This window comes from Mytilus californianus, unplaced genomic scaffold (assembly GCF_021869535.1).
Source record: "Mytilus californianus isolate M0D057914Y unplaced genomic scaffold, xbMytCali1.0.p SCAF_3, whole genome shotgun sequence".
NCBI classification, from domain to species: domain Eukaryota; kingdom Metazoa; phylum Mollusca; class Bivalvia; order Mytilida; family Mytilidae; genus Mytilus; species Mytilus californianus.
Window position 1 is genome coordinate 84,530,542 of NW_026262679.1, and position 19,940 is coordinate 84,550,481.

The 19,940-nt window shown below is 30.5% G+C and overlaps 1 protein-coding gene across 1 annotated transcript in view; it reads left to right on the forward strand.

Moving 5' to 3' along the window:
- The window catches only part of LOC127733669 (visual pigment-like receptor peropsin), a 62,504-nt gene extending 51,424 nt beyond the window's left edge, over nt 1–11,080 (forward strand). The window contains exon 4 of the mRNA XM_052242984.1: nt 11,067–11,080. Within this exon, the coding sequence (XP_052098944.1) occupies nt 11,067–11,080 (14 nt within the window). The remainder of the gene's footprint in view (nt 1–11,066) is intronic.
- The last annotated feature ends 8,860 nt before the right edge of the window (nt 11,081–19,940 follow it).

Genomic DNA, 19,940 nt, shown 5'->3' on the forward strand with positions numbered 1-19,940 from the left:
TGTATGTATTCATATTTCGTCTTACATCTAGACATCTAATAAAAGAGGGACGAAAGATACCAGAGGGACAGTCAAACTCATAGATCGAAAACAAACTGACAACGCCATGGCCAAAAATAAAAAGACAAACAGACAAATAATAGTACAGATGACACAACATAGAAAACTAAAGACTAAGCAACACGAACCCCACCTTATAACATTATCCCCTAAATATTAAAGTACAGACAATTAGTATTAGTACAGTAATTAACTAAAAACATTGATTGTCTCATTTGACAGATCTGAAATATTTCTCCATAATCATTGAATACTGGACAACTAATAATAAAATGTTGTTCGTCTTTCATCTTCAAATAAAGTAAAAGAACATTTTTACAAAGCTCTGACTTCTTTCTAAATATGAAGTTTTATATCGGACATTTTCTATTTTACATTTGGCATTTTTCAATCGAAATTGTATAAAGGTAGATACATTTTGACATTTTTACCTATTGTGTCTGTTTGTTTTATTCACGCATCGTTGTCAATATAATTGAATTTGATGCGACTGTCATACAAGTGAGAGGTTTAGCGATATAAAACCAGGTTCAATCCACCATTTTCTACATAAGAAAATGCCTGTACCAAGTCAGGAATATGACAGTTGTTGTCCATTCGTTTGATGTGTTTGTGCTTTTGATTTTGCCATTTGGTTAGGGACTTTCCGTTTTGAATTTTCCTCGGAATTCAGTATTTATGTGATTTAACTTTTTTCTTAAGGATAACAAGTTTTTAAATTGAAATAAGTAAATAAGTATCTAATTTAGAATTGTTTTACTCTCAGTTTATTTTTTGTTGTGTTCCAAATTGATATGAGACTTTAACCAAATATTTTGCTTAACTCGTGACTCGATAAAAAAAGTTAAGCTTTAATTATAATTTTGAATATTCAGCCTTTTGGAAATTTAATGAAGGGGTGAATACCAGCATGCTGCATCCGATATTAATAGTAATATTTCATATCAATAATACTATTATAAAAAATAACGGGAAGCTACCAATCTTACTAAGCAGAGCTAAGATGCGGACTTTTAACTTACACTTAAAATACACTGCATATTTATATATCGGAAATTTGACTTTTCATTAAAACAAAGAATTTAAAAAAATATGATTTAAAAGAATTATAACAAATATCATAATGATTTCCTATAAGTTATTGAAATAAATATTCATATTCATTTTCTTTCTGGTATGCTACAGAGCTTGTTTTGAACATACCTGTAATTTCAATGCCATACATTAAAGAAAGGTTTATATTGTACGGTCGTAATTAAGTTGAAAAATGAAAAATATCTTTGAAATCCAAATACAGCTTTTAGTGATTTCTTGTATAATTTTTCTTTACCTGGTGCGTTAAAAGTCCATGAGATGTAAATTTTTAACCTAGTAAATATTTTTAACTATTAACATATACTCTAATATCTTTCTCGAAAGAGAAATATTCTTTTAAATAATAAGCAGTTTAGGTAAATATTATAACTTTGGTTTTTGATATATTGACCTCTAAAGACCATAGCATTTAGTACATAATTTGAACAAACCATCATGTCGTTTCATATATATATATAATTTGAATAATTGCAAATTTAAATTTAATAGGCAACGCTGATAAACATAACAATTCATGTATATATACAGGAAGTTAAACTGAGCCATAAAATTAAACAAAAGCAATGAAATAGTAGCCTATCACATTTCCTCATTGACAGTCTTAATAATGTGCAGAGACATCAGGAGAGCAGGCAATAATGACCTCATCCGATTACATCAAAGATCATAAACGTTTTGGCAGGCAATACTGACCCAAAACAAGATAGTTGTAATTGTATGAAATAAAGATCATAGACGTTTTGGCAGGCAATGCTGACCCAAAACAAAAAAGTTGTAATTGTATGAAATAAAGATCATAAATTGGCAGGCAATACTGACCAAAAACAGAAGCATAGCATTTTATTACTTAAGATCATATAAACGTTTTGGCAGGCAATGTTGACCCAAAACAAGATAGTTGTAATTGTAAGAAATAAAGATCAGAAACGTTTTGGCAGGCAATGCTGACCCAAAACAAGATAGTTGTAAATGTATGAAATAAAGATCATAAAACATTTTGGCAGGCAATGCTGACCCTAAACAAGATAGTTGTAAATGTATGAAATAAAGATCATAAAACGTTTTGGCAGGCAATGCTGACCCAAAACATAATAGTTGTAATTGTATGAAATAAAGATCATATTTTTTTGTCAGGCAATATTGGCCCGAAACAGTTAAAGCATAAAATTCTGTTACTAACTTAATCCTTTATGTCCTGTAAAATTCCATAATATAAATCCAAACATCAACCATTGTTGTTTTAACAAACTTGATGATTTCATACCGGGTCATGTACCAGATAACGTGTATTTTTCTTTACCACAAGTTATGACTTTGTGTTTTTACAACTAAAAGCACTAGATGAATCAAAAGCAACAGGTCTTGATACCATAAGTGCAAAGTTTTTAAAGATGTCTTCTCATATTATTTCACTACCATTTTGTCACATTTTTAACTTAAGTATTAAAAAACGTATTTTTACATCTTTATTTAAACTGGCGTAAGTCATACCAGTTTATAGGAAGAAAAAAAATGGAAATACATGATTGTATAAGGTATGAATTTTTGCATCTGTGTATTATATCATAGATGTACACAATATCATTATCAGTAGATCACGAAGAACTCATAAAACCAATTTTATTTGCTAATTGAAAATTAAGCTGAATAAAATCATTTCAGACAGCAGAGAAGATAATTCTATATAAATTGTTTATTACTAAGTCTTAAATTAAGAGTGAGCTATTTATACTGTAAAGATATGATGTCTCTAGTCTGGTCAATGGGTCACAGTTGTCCTACTTAATTAAACGATAAACTGTTGAAATTAGATAACATGTTTTCACGTGCTGAGAAATTTCACTTATGACCAGTGCATGATTGGATTACATCTTTCTTATTGGTCAATGATCTTGCGGGGTCAGCACGAGTTCACGTGTAAGTGCGTTGTGGTCACTTCCTTTAATCATCAGCGTTTTGCGTGTTAACTTGTAATTCTTATCAAACAATTGGTGGAGAATTATTTGTGAAAATTTTAATTTTATGGATAATTTTGGACTGGAGTGATTTCCTTTTTGCAATTTGAGGAAAAATCGAACTATACTTTTATGTTTTAGCTATTTTTTGCTTACATTCTGAACAAACGTACAGTTACTCTTTGACCATGCTTCGATTCGGATAGATTACACGATTTTGTTTTATGCATTACACTTAGCAGTTGGTCAAATGTATCTCTTTGTGAAAGAGATATTGGGGGAAAATCAATCTTGGTGTTGGTGGTGACACTGTGCGTTTGCGATCAAAATGTACTTATTTACCATACTTATGGAAAATGATAGCTGATGATAAATCCGATGTTGAATTTTTACAAGTTACTGAATCCTTAATAGTATATGACGTTGTCGTTTAAATGCAATAGGAATCCAAATTTGCAGATCGTATGAGATCCACCTTATGTATCTGTATGAGACATGCTTCATTTTAATACAAATACAAAATTTTATTGGCATACGCTCATTAACAATGAATGGTTAAGACCTATTTCATATATTATATACATGATAGAATGAAAAGTTACATACTTATATATGATATTATTAACGATTCCATTCAATTAAACACTCTAATGTGAAAGAGGCAGACAGTTTAAGTTTTAAGGCTAAGCTAGTGTTTATTGTGTTACAAACCAATTTGCCTTACTTGTTTTGGGTAAGGATGACGATATTTCAATTGGTGCAGAGGACGAGGTTGCTTGTACTTATGACCTCTGTGTATTTCTTTTTGCAAATATGATTTTGTGTAATGTTCATTGTTTTATGCTTTGTCACGAAACTTATGCTACTTTCGTCAATCTCGTCACGATGCTTGGTTTGAAGCACATAATTTTGAAAGTTAGCCTATACGCTATAATTATCAGTATTTTAATGTACATGTATGCACGAGTACTTTGTTTGCTTTATGTGAACGGTATAAAAATGATATGTCTCTTACCTGTATTGCAACCGAATGCTTATCTTATTTATTACAAACCAATTTGCCTGTATTTGCCTGTTTGGGTAATGTGGACGATATTTTAATTGTTGCAGAGGGCGTAATTGCTTGTACTTATGTCCTCTGTGTGTTTGTTTTTGCAGAGGTTGTGGTAGCTTGGACTTATGACCTCTGTGTATTTGCTTTTGTAAATATGTTATTATGTATTGGGCACTGTGTTATGCTTCGTCATGAAACTCATGCTACTTTGTTATTTCGTCATGGTGATTGGTTTGGAATAAATATTTTGTAATTAATCCTTTCGCTTCATATATAGTTGCCAGTATTTTAAGACATGTAGCTAGTTTCACATGTTCGTCAGTATTTTGATACATGTTTCTAATGTATTTACTAGTTAAATTATGTTTACTATAGTATAATTCATATAGTTGGGTTGCGATGAACTTAATTTATACTTTTTATACCAATACTAAGCATTGTAAGGTCGTTTGCGTTTACTTTATACTAGATTTATTATTAAAAATAACAATGGACAAGACATACTTTATCAATACACTGCTAATATTTTAAAGTTCATACTCTCCATTTAATACATGATATATATGTTTAATGGTTGATTGATGGAAAAAGAAAGAAATGATAATCAAATTATCGCGTTTTTTCCTTAACATGTGTTATATTTGTTGTTCTAGAGTTAGATCGAGTTTGTTTTTAATGACAATTTAAGTTTTCATTATTTTACATTCTAATTTTGTTTATTTCATGTTTAAACTATGGACGAAGAGCGCTGAGTCTGGTATTCATCTACGTAAGAACTTTCGCCAATTGAAGGAAATATGCAATAAAGCGTGATATCAACAACGTACATATACTTTTATATATCAGTGGTATGTCATAGTTCCGATAATACAAACATACGAATGTTGATGGGTTGCTGTTTCACTGACATTTATGACACATACTTAATTCGAGATTAGAATTTTGATCCAGACGTGCGAGTCGTATCAACAAAAATCCTCGACTGGCCAAAGCCTACTTTGACTGTTTTATAAATACTAATTTACAAAAGACGTCTTCGATCAGCATTTGGATACACAACTGAACCTTAGTTCCTATGAAATTCTGAGGCATCATTTGCACGCTCTTATTCCACTATTCCTTTGAAGTTGACTCTGTCGTTAATTGTTTTGGACTCTCGGTACTATACAGCACCTAATTTTAGGAAAAGACTTCTGCTCCAGCTCATGGATGGATTTATCGTATCCGTAATTCAAGGATTGAAGTCAAATGCGTTTCAAAAGCAGTATTTGATAAATTAAAATTAAATGGTTTTTGGTCCTTTGAGTGCACATATGGTAAAATAGCAATGAAAGCTTGTTTATTTAATTTGAAATTTAATATTACTATGCAACTCGGCATGTTTCCTATCTTTAGTTTAGTATATATTTTGCGGATATGTACTTGATTGTTACTTTAAGTGTGTTTTGATTGGCGTATTCAATTTTGACGATTTCTTAAGCAGAATAAAAAATATGCGAAACATGGGCACTTTCTCTTTGTGTTAATATGATTCTTTTACCAAGTTTACTGCCATAAATAATTGAAGACTATACGCTTCTATTTAATTATATGTTGTTTATTATACAACTATATATCATTATACATGTGTATGTTTTTCATTAAAAAGTAAAATAACAAAAATACCGAAATCCAAGGAAAATTCAAAACGAAAAGTCTTTTATCAAATGGCAAAATTAAAAGCTTAAACACATCAAGCGAATGGAAAACAACTGTCATATTCCTGACTTGGTACAGGTATTTCCGTATGAAGAAAATGGTGGATTACACCTGGTTTTATAGGTAACTAAACCTCTCACTTGTATGACAGTCGCATAGATTTCCATTATATTGACAACAATGTGTGAGCAAAAGAAACAGACAGAAAAGGTAAAAATGTCAAAAATTGGGGTACAGCAGTCAACATTATTATACATATGTGTAAATATATAAAGATTATAGTTGGGAAGTTTTATTCATCCTGTATGGTGTTTATATAAGGTTTCCTTAGTTAAAACAATACGATGATTCATAGTTTGAGATGGGACGATATGTTTCTGTTTTTTTTTGTTTTTTTTTTTAGATTTTTCTGCATTAGGATTATTTGGAGCTTTACTCAAGACATTGCGCAGTTTCTGTCTTCCTGTTTATGACAATGATGTATGGAATCTACTCCCAAGTATATAATAAAATCGGACGGCATGATTTCATACAAATAAACTCATCCTAGATACCAGGATTAAAATTTTGAAAAGCCGGCTTAAGAATTTAGAAGTTTCTTTGAACAATTTCAAGGATTCTTTGATATGATATTTTGATTTTGATGTGCTTGTTCACATATGTTAAGTGTTTTTATATCTTATATTCCGGTTTTATAGAGTAAGTTACTTTGTCTGTTCTTATTTTTACTGTATGGTCTATTGTGAGTCTATTGTGATTCTTTTAAACGATATTAAAAAATACCCACTTATCATATTATTCATATAACTACTTTTTAAAATATTTCATCCAGTTTAATAGTCAGTAAATAAACTATAAGGGAGTAAACTTGTAGGCAGATTCAAGTCTGGAAGAAAATCAATTGAATTCACAGTAGGAATCATTTTTGCGATTTTGATATCTATACTTATTGGAATTATACTGATTTATAATATCTAAGTACTAATAACTCATGAAAGCAACATAATATTAATGCTACAAACAGGAAAGGTAAATACATTTGATTACAAATTATGATCTTTGAAACGAAGTAATGTACCTGGGAATAGAAAATTAAAAAAAAGCTTTTTCTTAATTCTTATATGACATTTCTTTGAAAAACCTACATCAGTTTAAAACAAAAATTGTTCAGAAATATCAAGTACAAGCAACAAGCAATGTGACTGCCTTTACATTGACTTTTAAAACGACATTACAGCTAACCAGACGCATCCGTAAAATGTTTACTTAGAAAGTAAAAGTGTTTACTATGAAACGTAAATGTTTTTACCAAGAAACGTTAAATGTTTGTAAGTCATCATTGTGCAAGGGCAGAGGCAGCTGTTCTTCATCTAAATTTGTTTCAAAATGACTTTCAAGTAAACTTTTCATTCTTAAATTTTCAACGTCAGCTTTATTTGTAAAAAGTTTCTATATATGACAGTTCATTATATTTTTTAGAGTTTTTAAAAGAAAAATCATCGACAATCTGCTACATTTCAATAATTACAGAAATATTTTATAATAACAAAGACAGGTTTTCCATTTCCTCGTCTTTAGAAAACTCATAAATCCATTCATACTTCATAAATCAATAGACATTACTTCATCTTGTTAAACAATAAACATCAAATACATAATTGTTAATCATTTTCCTTCATAAACAACGGCTTATCCTTGTAAATGGTGACGAAATAAAAACATAAAACTGCAGATCAACGTCATGAATAAAACTGTAATTAAAAAACACCACGTTACCGATCTGTAAACATCTACAGACAAACAGACGTTCCTTAAAGAATAGATGGCTCAAGTATATCTACATAACTTAAATTTGAAAAAGACATTAAATACCAAATGGGACAATCAGAAAACAAAAAACAAAATGGTGAAAAGAAATTCGATGAAAACACAAACTAACAGTTAAGAAATCACTGAGCAGAAAATTAAGGATTGCATTTATTGATAAATTTATTGTCATATATCGACAGAAAAGTAATGACTACAAACACATGACATTAATCAAAGAGTTTCTTAAGAAATTGTTTAATATACCCCATTTTTAGATGTGTGGTAACTGCGATGCCGTTGTCCTGACGCTCACGTTCATTCGTCTTTTATTTCCATAACATAATACTAAGATATATATGTTGAAATGATGTGATGTTTCACTATTTTCAGATTTAGCTAGCAGACAAATCCTGTTTGACGGTTCATGATATATACATACTACCTACTGAAAATGGAATTTTTCGTTCATAATTTTTAGCTTTTGTATTGAGGAATGATTTGATATTTGATCAGAAATTTATATGTTAAGTTAAACTGTATAAGGAATATTAAGACCTGCCAGGCAGTCTCTTCATATTTGATAATACCTTGAAGTGTTAATGTACCCATCGAGCATTACACTTGTCAACTATGTCTTATAACGAGATACGAATACTGCGTACGACATCTAGGGCAACTAATTGTTCCGTTGTTATCAATTCAATAATGCAAATGTTCAAAATTACAAAAGTGGTCCGATCTGAAAACAAAGAATTTCATACATTATCGCATTAAACGTGTGTAATGCTTAGCATCTCGACCTTTATTAGAAATGTGGTGTAAGACGTTTATTTAAAGCAGCAAAATTCTTTATACAAGGTGTTTCTTTTATTATTATTTGTTTTCTTCAATTTACTGTGCGTTACTAATAATCGTAAATGCAAAACTTGGTCCTGCAAATATTATGCGAATTCGATTATTACTTTTTGAAATGATTTTTTTCCGTTTTATGTTGAATTCAGTCCTATTCGTTTCAAACAAGTATAGAGTAAAATAGTCATCAAATTACATTATTCTTTTTCCATAAGTTGAAGTTGTTATGTTAGTCACATAATTAATTTAGTGTCAACTAACAAATGTTTTTCTATAAACAAACTGATATTATCTAATTTTGATTATAAACTAAGTTTGGATATTAAGTATAAATCGCTGCTATTTGCTAATAGTGATAAAGTATGAAACAGTACGGTAAATGGTTGAGTTATTACCTTTACTTATGGTGATATGTTATCCACTTATTTTGACAAAGCAAGACTATAGGTTATCCTAATCACCTGATTTTACTTGCTATTATTCAGCAAGAAACCATAAAGAACAAAATAAATACTATTGTAGCAATATTTAATATACATTTAGTTTAATTTCAAACATCTGTCAAAAACAGAACTGCTATATTTAATACTTATCTCATAAACTGTGACCATGACCATGACATTGACAATGGCCTTATAATTGCCCAGTTCACATATTATCTTCGTATTTGTGTTTCAAATTGCATCACTAGACTTTTGTACGATCAGAATCAGCTGGCGAAACAGGAATTTAAGTATCCAATTAGCTACAATAATGTGTACCAATAACAATATTAGTTCATTATTGCCCATTGTTATAGTCTACGCCAATAACATACGTTTTTATTAAGTATTTAGCAACACGTCAACACGTCCGTAATATCAATTGAAACTAATGTATATATGCACAATATGATATGAGTTCGACAATGATTTGTTTTGCATTCTATCTGGCTATAAATAAAACAAAACCCTATTTCAAAAGATATTACCATACACATATTGTGTTTTTTTTTTCAAGAAGGAAGGAACCCATGCTTCATATGGATATGGACAAGTATATTTATTTTGATACCAGTATAATAATATCATTAAATTTCATTATGGCATTTAACGTATATATTTTAACAAATGTTTTATTATCATAATATTTATTTTACATTGCTACACAGAAGACATGATAATTTGTACGAAAGTTTGGTTGGACAAGGGTCGTATAAATCACAACTTCTTTCACCTGCGTGAATTTCAATACAAATATTATCCATTCCATTCTCGAACACAAGCAGATCTAGTGAGCCAGCTTAAACAATATATTGAACATTCTTTTTTAAATTATGAACTATTGAAATGAGCTAGAAGTTTTTTTTTAAGAATTTTGTTCATTCTTTTCTCGGTTGTTTACTAGCATATTCAAAAGCAAATAGAAATAAAATAGTAAAATATTTGCATTTGATTTAAGTGAAAGATATATTTATTTGTTGTGCAAAAAAAATATATATAAAAAGTTAGTTCAGCTGTAAGACGTGAAATGAGTAATGATTTACTTCTCTTGTTCCTGATCTTTGAATATTTTATGAACTTAGGTGTAAGACGTGCAATGATATAAGATTAGCTTCTCTCGTATCTATACTTCGAATCTTTGGATGTCAAATTATGTGGCCGGCTTAAAAGGGAGCAAAAATATCAAACAGCTTGAGCCGCAGAAAAAGAGACATCACAATACGAAAGGAAAAACGACTTAATTACAAACATAGTGCTCAAAAAAAAAAAAAAAGAAACGTGAAGATCGAACAATACATACTTAGTACTAGACTGTGACCAAAAAATGCGCTTGAATGATTCAAATGTCAAATACATTTAAACTTATTTTAGATTTAAGCGTCCCTGATTAGTCGTTTGTCTACAAAAAACTCGCCTAACATTTTTTTTTTAAAAAAGCCGTCAAAATATTCAGATAAGTACTGTGTTCATCTGTACCACCGCAAATTTTAAGTTTTATCTTTTGTTTTGTGATTTGTACAACGGGAAATTTATAAAATTAGTACTTCCCGGAGAATTTGTACTTTTTTTTAAATGACAAGTACTAATCTTCTTTATTTACTGTTATACAAATCAATATAAAAAACATAAAAACACATTTTTTTTATATTTAATAGGCATCAATGTGAGGAACACAAATATCATCTGAAAATAATTATACCTCTCCGCTATGATATTGAAAATTATGTAAATTTTGCTTTTTAAAATAATGACTAAACTTTAGTAAATAAACTCATCATAGATACCAGGTTAAAAATGTTGTACGCAGCCAGACGCTCGAAAAATTTCGTCAACAAAAGACTCATCAGTGATGCTCAGAAACACCAAAAGTTAAAAAGGCCAAATAAATTATGAATTTGAAAAGCATTGAGAACTCATCCTAGATACCAGGATTAAAATTTTAAAAAGCCGGCTTAAGAATTTAGAAGTTTCTTTGAACAATTTCAAGGATTCTTTGATATGATATTTTGATTTTGATGTGCTTGTTCACATATGTTAAGTGTTTTTATATCTTATATTCAGGTTTTATAGAGTAAGTTACTTTGTCTGTTTTTATTTTTACTGATATTAAGTATAAATCGCTGCTATTTGCTAATAGTGATAAAGTATGAAACAGTACGGTAAATGGTTGAGTTATTACCTTTACTTATGGTGATATGTTATCCACTTATTTTGACAAAGCAAGACTATAGGTTATCCTAATCACCTGATGTTACTTGCTATTATTCAGCAAGAAACCATAAAGAACAAAATAAATACTATTGTAGCAATATTTAATATACATTTAGTTTAATTTCAAACATCTGTCAAAAACAGAACTGCTATATTTAATACTTATCTCATAAACTGTGACCATGACCATGACATTGACAATGGCCTTATAATTGCCCAGTTCACATATTATCTTCGTATTTGTGTTTCAAATTGCATCACTAGACTTTTGTACGATCAGAATCAGCTGGCGAAACAGGAATTTAAGTATCCAATTAGCTACAATAAGGTGTACCAATAACAATATTAGTTCATTATTGCCCATTGTTATAGTCTACGCCAATAACATACGTTTTTATTAAGTATTTAGCAACACGTCAACACGTCCGTAATATCAATTGAAACTAATGTATATATGCACAATATGATATGAGTTCGACAATGATTTGTTTTGCATTCTATCTGGCTATAAATAAAACAAAACCCTATTTCAAAAGATATTACCATACACATATTGTGGTTTTTTTTCAAGAAGGAGAAGGAACCCATGCTTCATATGGATATGAACAAGTATATTTATTTTGATACCAGTATAAAAATATCATTAAATTTCATTATGGCATTTAACGTATATATTTTAACAAATGTTTTATTATCATAATATTTATTTTACATTGCTACACAGAAGACATGATAATTTGTACGAAAGTTTGGTTGGACAAGGGTCGTATAAATCACAACTTCTTTCACCTGCGTGAATTTCAATACAAATATTATCCATTCCATTCTAGAACACAAGCAGATCAAGTGAGCCAGCTTAAACAATATATTGAACATTCTTTTTTAAATTATGAACTATTGAAATGAGCTAGAAGTTTTTTTTTAAGAATTTGTTTCATTCTTTTCTCGGTTGTTTACTAGCATATTCAACAGCAAATAGAAATACAATAGTAAAATATTTGCATTTGATTTAAGTGAAAGATATATTTATTTGTTGTGCAAAAAAAATATATATAAAAAGTTAGTTCAGCTGTAAGACATGAAATGAGTAATGATTTACTTCTCGTGTTCCTGATCTTTGAATATTTTATGAACTTAGGTGTAAGACGTGCAATGATATAAGATTAGCTTCTCGTGTATCTATACTTCGAATCGTTGGATGTCAAATTATGTGGACGGCTTAAAAGGGAGCAAAAATATCAATCAGCTTGAGCCGCTGAAAAAGAGACATCACAATACGAAAGGAAAAACGACTTAATTACAAACATAGTACTCAAAAAAAAAAATAAGAAACGTGAAGATCGAACAATACATACTTAGTACTAGACTGTGACCAAAAAATGCGCTTGAATGATTCAAATGTCAAATACATTTAAACTTATTTTAGATTTAAGCGTCCCTGATTAGTCGTTTGTCTACAAAAAACTCGCCTAAAATTTTTTAAAAAAAAAGCCGTCAAAATATTCAGATAAGAACTGTGTTCATCTGTACCACCGCAAATTTTAAGTTTTATCTTTTGTTTTGTGATTTGTACAACGGGAAATTTATAAAATTAGTACTTCCCGGAGAATTTGTACTTTTTTTTTAAATGACAAGTACTAATCTTCTTTATTTACTGTTATACAAATCAATATACAAAACATAAAAACACATTTTTTTTATATTTAATAGGCATCAATGTGAGGAACACAAATATCATCTGAAAATAATTACACCTCTCCGCTATGATATTGAAAATTATGTAAATTTTGCTTTTTAAAATAATGACTAAACTTTAGTAAATAAACTCATCATAGATACCAGGTTAAAAATGTTGTACGCAGCCAGACGCTCGAAAAATTTCGTCAACAAAAGACTCATCAGTGATGCTCAGAAACACCAAAAGTTAAAAAGGCCAAATAAATTATGAATTTGAAAAGCATTGAGAACACAAAATTCAGGAAGGTTTTGCCAAATGCAGCCAGCTAGAGTAATCTATTCCTGGGGTAGAATAGTTTATAATAGTTAATTTATAATAATGCCCATATCAATGATAATATATGTAAGCACAAAAGTGCTACCTACTAGGCTGGTTATACCCTCGTGGAGGAAAAATCCACCAGCAATATCATCGACCCAGTGGTTGTAAATAAACTCATCATTGATACAAGGCTTAAAATTGTGTACGCCAGACGAGTTTTATTTTGTAGACAAACGACTAATCAGGGACGCTTGAAACTAAAATAAGTTTAAAAAGCCAAATATAGTACAGGATTGAAGAGCATTGAGGACCCCAAAATTAGAAAGATTTGTTTGCAAATGTTTGCAAAGAATCGAATCTTAAAAGAATTTCATTGTGGAAAAATTGGATATTTTACTCCGAGAAAACGTTTCACAAAGACCTCTTCGTGATTCTCTAAATTGCAAAAAAAAAAAATGAACCGTACATATGGTACCTTAACAGTTGAACCACATATGTCAAAATATCTAAACTGCAAAACAAGCTGCCATATCAATCCAAGTTTACCATAAGGACAAAGGAAGTGACTATTGCCACTTACCTGAAATCGAATTCTCACATTGTCTCAATTTATAGACATCTATTAAGATATTGTCTGACTGTTGCTCTGGATAATTACATCTAATATCGCATCAGACTGACAGCATGAAAGCTGAAGAACACTTGATTTAGTTATATCACATTGTCTAGGTTAGCGGGTATGTATTTTTCAATTATTGTATTTTCAATTATTTGTTTTTGGTATTTCGTAATTTCTATCATATATTAACGTTAGCATGAATAGTTGTATGCTGACAATCAGTTTGTGGTATACTATCGACATCCTTAACTAAAATAAGCCAAAAGGATATAATTGCCTACGTAAACCTTTCATAAAATAAAACAAAATATAAAAAAAAATTATACCAAAATGTACCACACGTTTCAAAACCACCTCTTTACTCTTAAACTAATTCCTGGACATGCAGGACTATTCCAATCTGTGTTACTCCTTCATAGGTTCGATTCAATCACGTGAAAAAACTTGCGAAAGCAAAATGCAAGCTGAAGTAACTCATGTCATTCGGAAACTTGAAGGATGTATAGTCTTTACACACCGGTTATCCACAGAAGTATTCAGAGAAAACTTTATGTTATAATTTAGATTCGGATTATGTAATAAGGAGATGTGGTATGATAGCCAATGAGACAACAATCCACCAAAGTTCAAATGAAGTAGATGTAAGCAATTATAATTAAAATCTACCAAAAACAAACGAAAGTAAAACAAAACAACTTTTTTTTTTGGCTGATAGAGGAACACAGCTGTATGGAAAAATTAATATCCTTAATTACAAAATGTAGTTTGAATTTACTACTTTTTTCTAAAACTGTCGAATATATGCAGATTATAAATTTTGATTTCCTTTTGAAATTTCCAGATATTACTGTAAAACAAATGAAGATTCGATTAAATAACTGAACCTAGGCGTTGATAGAAATTCTTTAAAAGCATCCTTCTGGGTATATTCCAAAAAATGATAGACCAGGTTATGGAATTACATAGACTCGTCTAGCATCTTTATTTAGACGTTCTTCTAAAAATCAGTATAAAAGTTGCATCTTAGCCTTGTTGGTGGAGGGGTGTGCTCTGCATCCTTTATCCCATGAAATAGGACATAACAGGAAATACTTTGAACTGCTCTATATTCCAAAAAAAGAATTGAAGATACTATGAATCCCTTTAACCGTAGAATCCCGTATCCTTTAATTAAGAAATTCAAAACAAGCGAGTTCGGTGACCCTTTTGATTTTTATCAATTAAATAGTAGAATTCACCTGCTATTGCACACATTTTATCTGCTCAAGGGCAATAATTAAAAAAATATATTTTGGGTCTTTTAAACTTTCGGTTTTTCTTTGCTGGCATAGTTGTTTGTTTTTATTGTGATTAAGAAGCTGTGTTTTTTGCTCACACTTTGTTGTTAATATAATGGACTTCTATGCGACGGTCATACAAGTGAGAGGTTAAGCTAGCTATAAAGCCAGGTTTAATCCACCATTTTCGACATACGGAAATGCCTGTCGCAATTCGGAATATGACATTTGTTTTCCATTAGTTTCATGTGTTTGAGCTTTTGATTTTGCCATTTGATAAGGGACTTTCCGTTTTGAATTTTTATTCGAGTTCGGTATTTTTGTTATTTTACTTTTTCATATAGACATGCTATTGCTAACATTGTTTTTTCCATACAATCTCTATTTCCAGGGCATAACTCGTGTAAAATAATTGGTCGTGACTGTTCATAATTCTTGCTGGTATAAATCTTTGATATACATTTCATAAAAATCCGACAAGAAATGTTGGCATGAGGGTGCTTCCAATGCTATGCTTCATATCAATTACATTTCAAATGGTCAAACCTCCTGTAAAAATGATTGATCAGCGCTGATTTTCGAACTGATCCCAGACATTGCTAATATAAATCTTTCATGCAAATTTTATAACTATTCTGCAAGAAATGTAGTAGTTAGAATGCTTACAATGCAGTTTTCCATATGATTTATATTTCCAAGGGGAATAACTCCATATAAATAATTGATCAGAGCTGATTTTCGAACTGATCCCAGACATTACTGATATAAAACTTTGATAAACATTTCATAAAACTCCAGCACGAATTGTACATTCGAGAGCGCTAATAATCAATACAAGTTCCAAGGGACGTAACTACTGAGAACATAAGTGTCCTGCACTGATTTATGAACTTGTCCGAAACATTGCTGATAGACATACCTCCTGAGAAAATAGCTTATTAGAACTGATTTACGAACTCTTCTCAAACTTTGTTGATTTAAAACATTGATATAGATTTTATTTCCTACAGGAAATGTAAGCTTGAGAGCACTTACAATGCAATTTCTATATAACATATATTTCCAAAAGGCACAACTCCTTTAAAAAAAATTCTTTTGCACTGATTTTTTAAAATCTCTGAGTCATTACTGATTGTCAAGCATATGATATATGTTTTATATAAATCAGGCAAGAATTGTACGGGTTAGATCTCCTAAAAGACAGGACGGACGCACGCCCGTTATTTCTAAGTCCCCCGCACCGAGGTGCTCAAAAGGGGGGGGGGGGGGTGAAATGGAAACTTTTGTGGCAATAACAAACATGTATTAAACAAAATTCTAACATTTTTATTGAGAAAATCCAATTTAAAGTCAATTTTTGCAATATTTACATACATTCTTAACAATTGTACTTTTCTACGGAATATTCATATTGATATATCTCATCATTTTTTTCTGCAGTTTTTAATGATCTACTTAATTTTAAAATTTCATACACATCCGTGATGAAGCCTATTTACGTACCTGTTTCTTTGACAAATTCTATGTTTTCTCGAAAAGTATGGTAGAAAGGTAGAAACTTTAAACAGCAAAAATGATCAGCCATACAACATCGTCAAAAATGTCAAAAGACTAAAACAATTGGATGACCTATTTTGAAGATTCACCCTTAACTGGCGATTACTGAAGGATTAGTGTGTGTTAGCTAAATATTTTGAAAAACTAAAATATATACGTAAAAACTATAAAAAAAAACAATGCACTACAAATTTACAAATATGACGTTATAGCTGAAACCGTTGGATGACCCTTCATATGAGTTATTGACTTTACATTACAATTATTGAATATTTTGTATCATTCTGCCAATTATCTTAAAAACTATTACAGATAGGTAGAAAGTAGAAACTGCAAAGATGATCAGATATACAAAATTACCCTTTTGACCAAATCATTGGATGACTCCTTAAAATGTTATTATCTTTTTTTTCTCATTTATTACGTTAAGGGCAAAATTTACAGATGATATACAGTAACTGTAAATATAGAATGATCAGCAATACAAGATCAAACAAAACAAAAAATATTGGATCATTAATGATATGCTCGTCTATAATGTTGTTGAGTGGCCATTGTTGAAGATGCGCAAAGATCATGGTGAGTAACATGGGCTTTTTAATGCCTTTACTTTCTTTTTATAAATCTTAAAATTGCATTTACAGTTCAAGAGAAAGTATCACTCTTTCATCTTGCTAAAGATTTGCCTTTCATTATCATATTGTTTCTTCCCGCACGAGAAATCCCTTACAGTTTTAACTTTGCACATACGTATATCAATAACTTTTACGAAACAATCATCTCAAGTTGTAGTCCTTCAATTTTTAGGCAACAAATGGACCTTAGCATACCTACTCCTTTATTTTGTAAAAAGAAGCAGTGAAAATGTAACAAACTATATAATATGAACGAAAAGAAACCTGTTTACGGAAAAAAGGAATTTTTGGGTTGATGTCAATGAGGCAGCTGGTACCAAACAAACTCCAGTAACCAAATTTTATCACATTTGAGTGTGCCAGTCAAACGTCAGTTTTCAGAAATTTAGTGATCAGATGACTTTTTTCTCCGTTTATGAATCATACAGAGGCACCAAACGTTTCAATGACAGTAAAAAAGAAGCTATATTTACACGAAGACGAACACTGACAAACGCGACAGTGGTACGTATAAGTGAGCCGAAAGTAGATAAAAAATAGTTTTCGGTTATCCGACCATACTCAGTTGTTTTTCACTTGTTACGTTAATTGATAACGTTTGATTTTGTCAGTTTTTATCAACTTCCGTTTTTTGAATTTGCCTTGTAGTTCTGTATTTTTGTTATAACTAACTATAGAAATTTAAATTTAAGTTTAGAATTAGGAGTACTTTTGTACCAGGTAAATCAGTCAAATGTTTACGCTAAATTCAACAAAATGTATTTGTTTAACTAGTACTGGTTATCATAAAACAGAAAAAAATTGTTGGTTGATACTTGGTATAACAAAAATACCAAACTCCAAGGTAAATAAAAAAAAAGTGGAAGTCCATAAAAACTGACAAAACTTGATACAGGCATTTTCCGAAGTAAATGGTGTGTTAAACCTGGTTTTATAGCTAACTAATCCTCTTATTTGTATGACAATTGTTTATAATTCCGTTATATTGACAAAATTGGGTGAACAACCAACACAGAGATAATAATTTAATGTGACAGTAATTGGGATCCAGCAGCCAAAACTGTGTAAACATACACCACAAAAAAACAACACAACTGAAAAAAAAATTCAAACAAACAAACATACCTAACAAAGGCGCCAACAAAAAGTTGTAGTTGATAGTATATTTGACAAGGACGCCTACAAAAAAGTTTTTGTAGTTGAAAGGATCAATTTTAACTGATATATATTATCGTTACATTATAAAGCCATCAAAACTTATGGCAATAATTCCATGATGACAAACACTTATTGGCAGCTTTGGTGCTTTATGCTTGACTTAAGAAGGCAAAGCTGTCAATATAAAATAATATTTACAAAGATGACTTTCCAATCAATTTCTTAGATTTCCATCATAACAATTTTTACGCCTTTTGAAAAATACGCATCGGTTGGGTCTGGTTTATTTATGCTAACATTTTATGCGTGATTTAAAATAGGAATGATTCGACTCTAGCGGGCTACTCACTAGCGTTACCGTCTAGCTATAGAAAAATTATCCGTATTATCTGCCCTACAGTAATGACCTGTTACACGACCTATCGTAAGTAAGATAATGTCAGGGAGTTGAGCAGGTTAATTATCTACCGTTATCGTTCCCTAGCGGTAGTCGACGACTCGATATTGTTTCTATTATTTTTAAAGAAAGACGGTGCCTAATAATTTTTTTTAGTGCACTTGGAGACTTATATCATATTTGACTAAAATCTCGTACAAAACATCAAAAGAAAATAAATGTTTAAGAGAATAATATAAAGTTACATTAAGCTCTTGTTACCGTCTAGCTTTAGAAATATTATCCGTATAATCTGCCCTACATTAATTACCTGTTACCCGACCTATCGTTTGTAAGATTATGGTTAGGAAGTTGAGCAGGTTTATTATCTACAGTTATCTTTTTTATAACAAATCGATGCGGGATTTGAAATAAAAATAATTCGACTTTAGTGGGCATCTCACTAACATTACTGTCTAGCTTTACAAATATTATCCGTTTTTAGACCTACTTAAACCAGATATTAGGTCGTTGTGTCATTTAATCTTGTTAAAATTGGTTTTTAACGTGAACAAGGTGAACATATCAGCCACTTAGGAGCTGAAGTTACACAATAAACAGTTATATTCTTTAGTTTTCTATGTTATATATTATATACTGTTGTCTGTCTTTTGTTCTATTTTGTGTTTTTGCAATGGCGTTAAAAGAAATATTTGCGACTTATGAGTTTGAATGTCCCTTTGGTATCTTTCGCCTCTCTTTTACGAATGGAACTACTTTTTGTATATCCAGTTGATGACAATAATTGCAACGTCAATTTAATTCTAAAAGTGCATTGTTTTCAAACAAAAACATACACATCAATACAATACTGGGTAATCTGGTGATGCAAGATGGGGTTCGTCTGACTACCACTTTAGCATTCTGTGTAATTATAGATACACTTTATACATTTCGTGAATCCGAAGCGCTTTTCTGGATTTACCTTCATCCGGAGCGCTCAACCCCAAGCGTTTTGAAAGCAAATGGTGTTTTATGGATTCGTCGTTTTTCTTTTTTGTCATGGTATTCTCTGCTTTTCTGCCATTAACTAGTTTTGTATT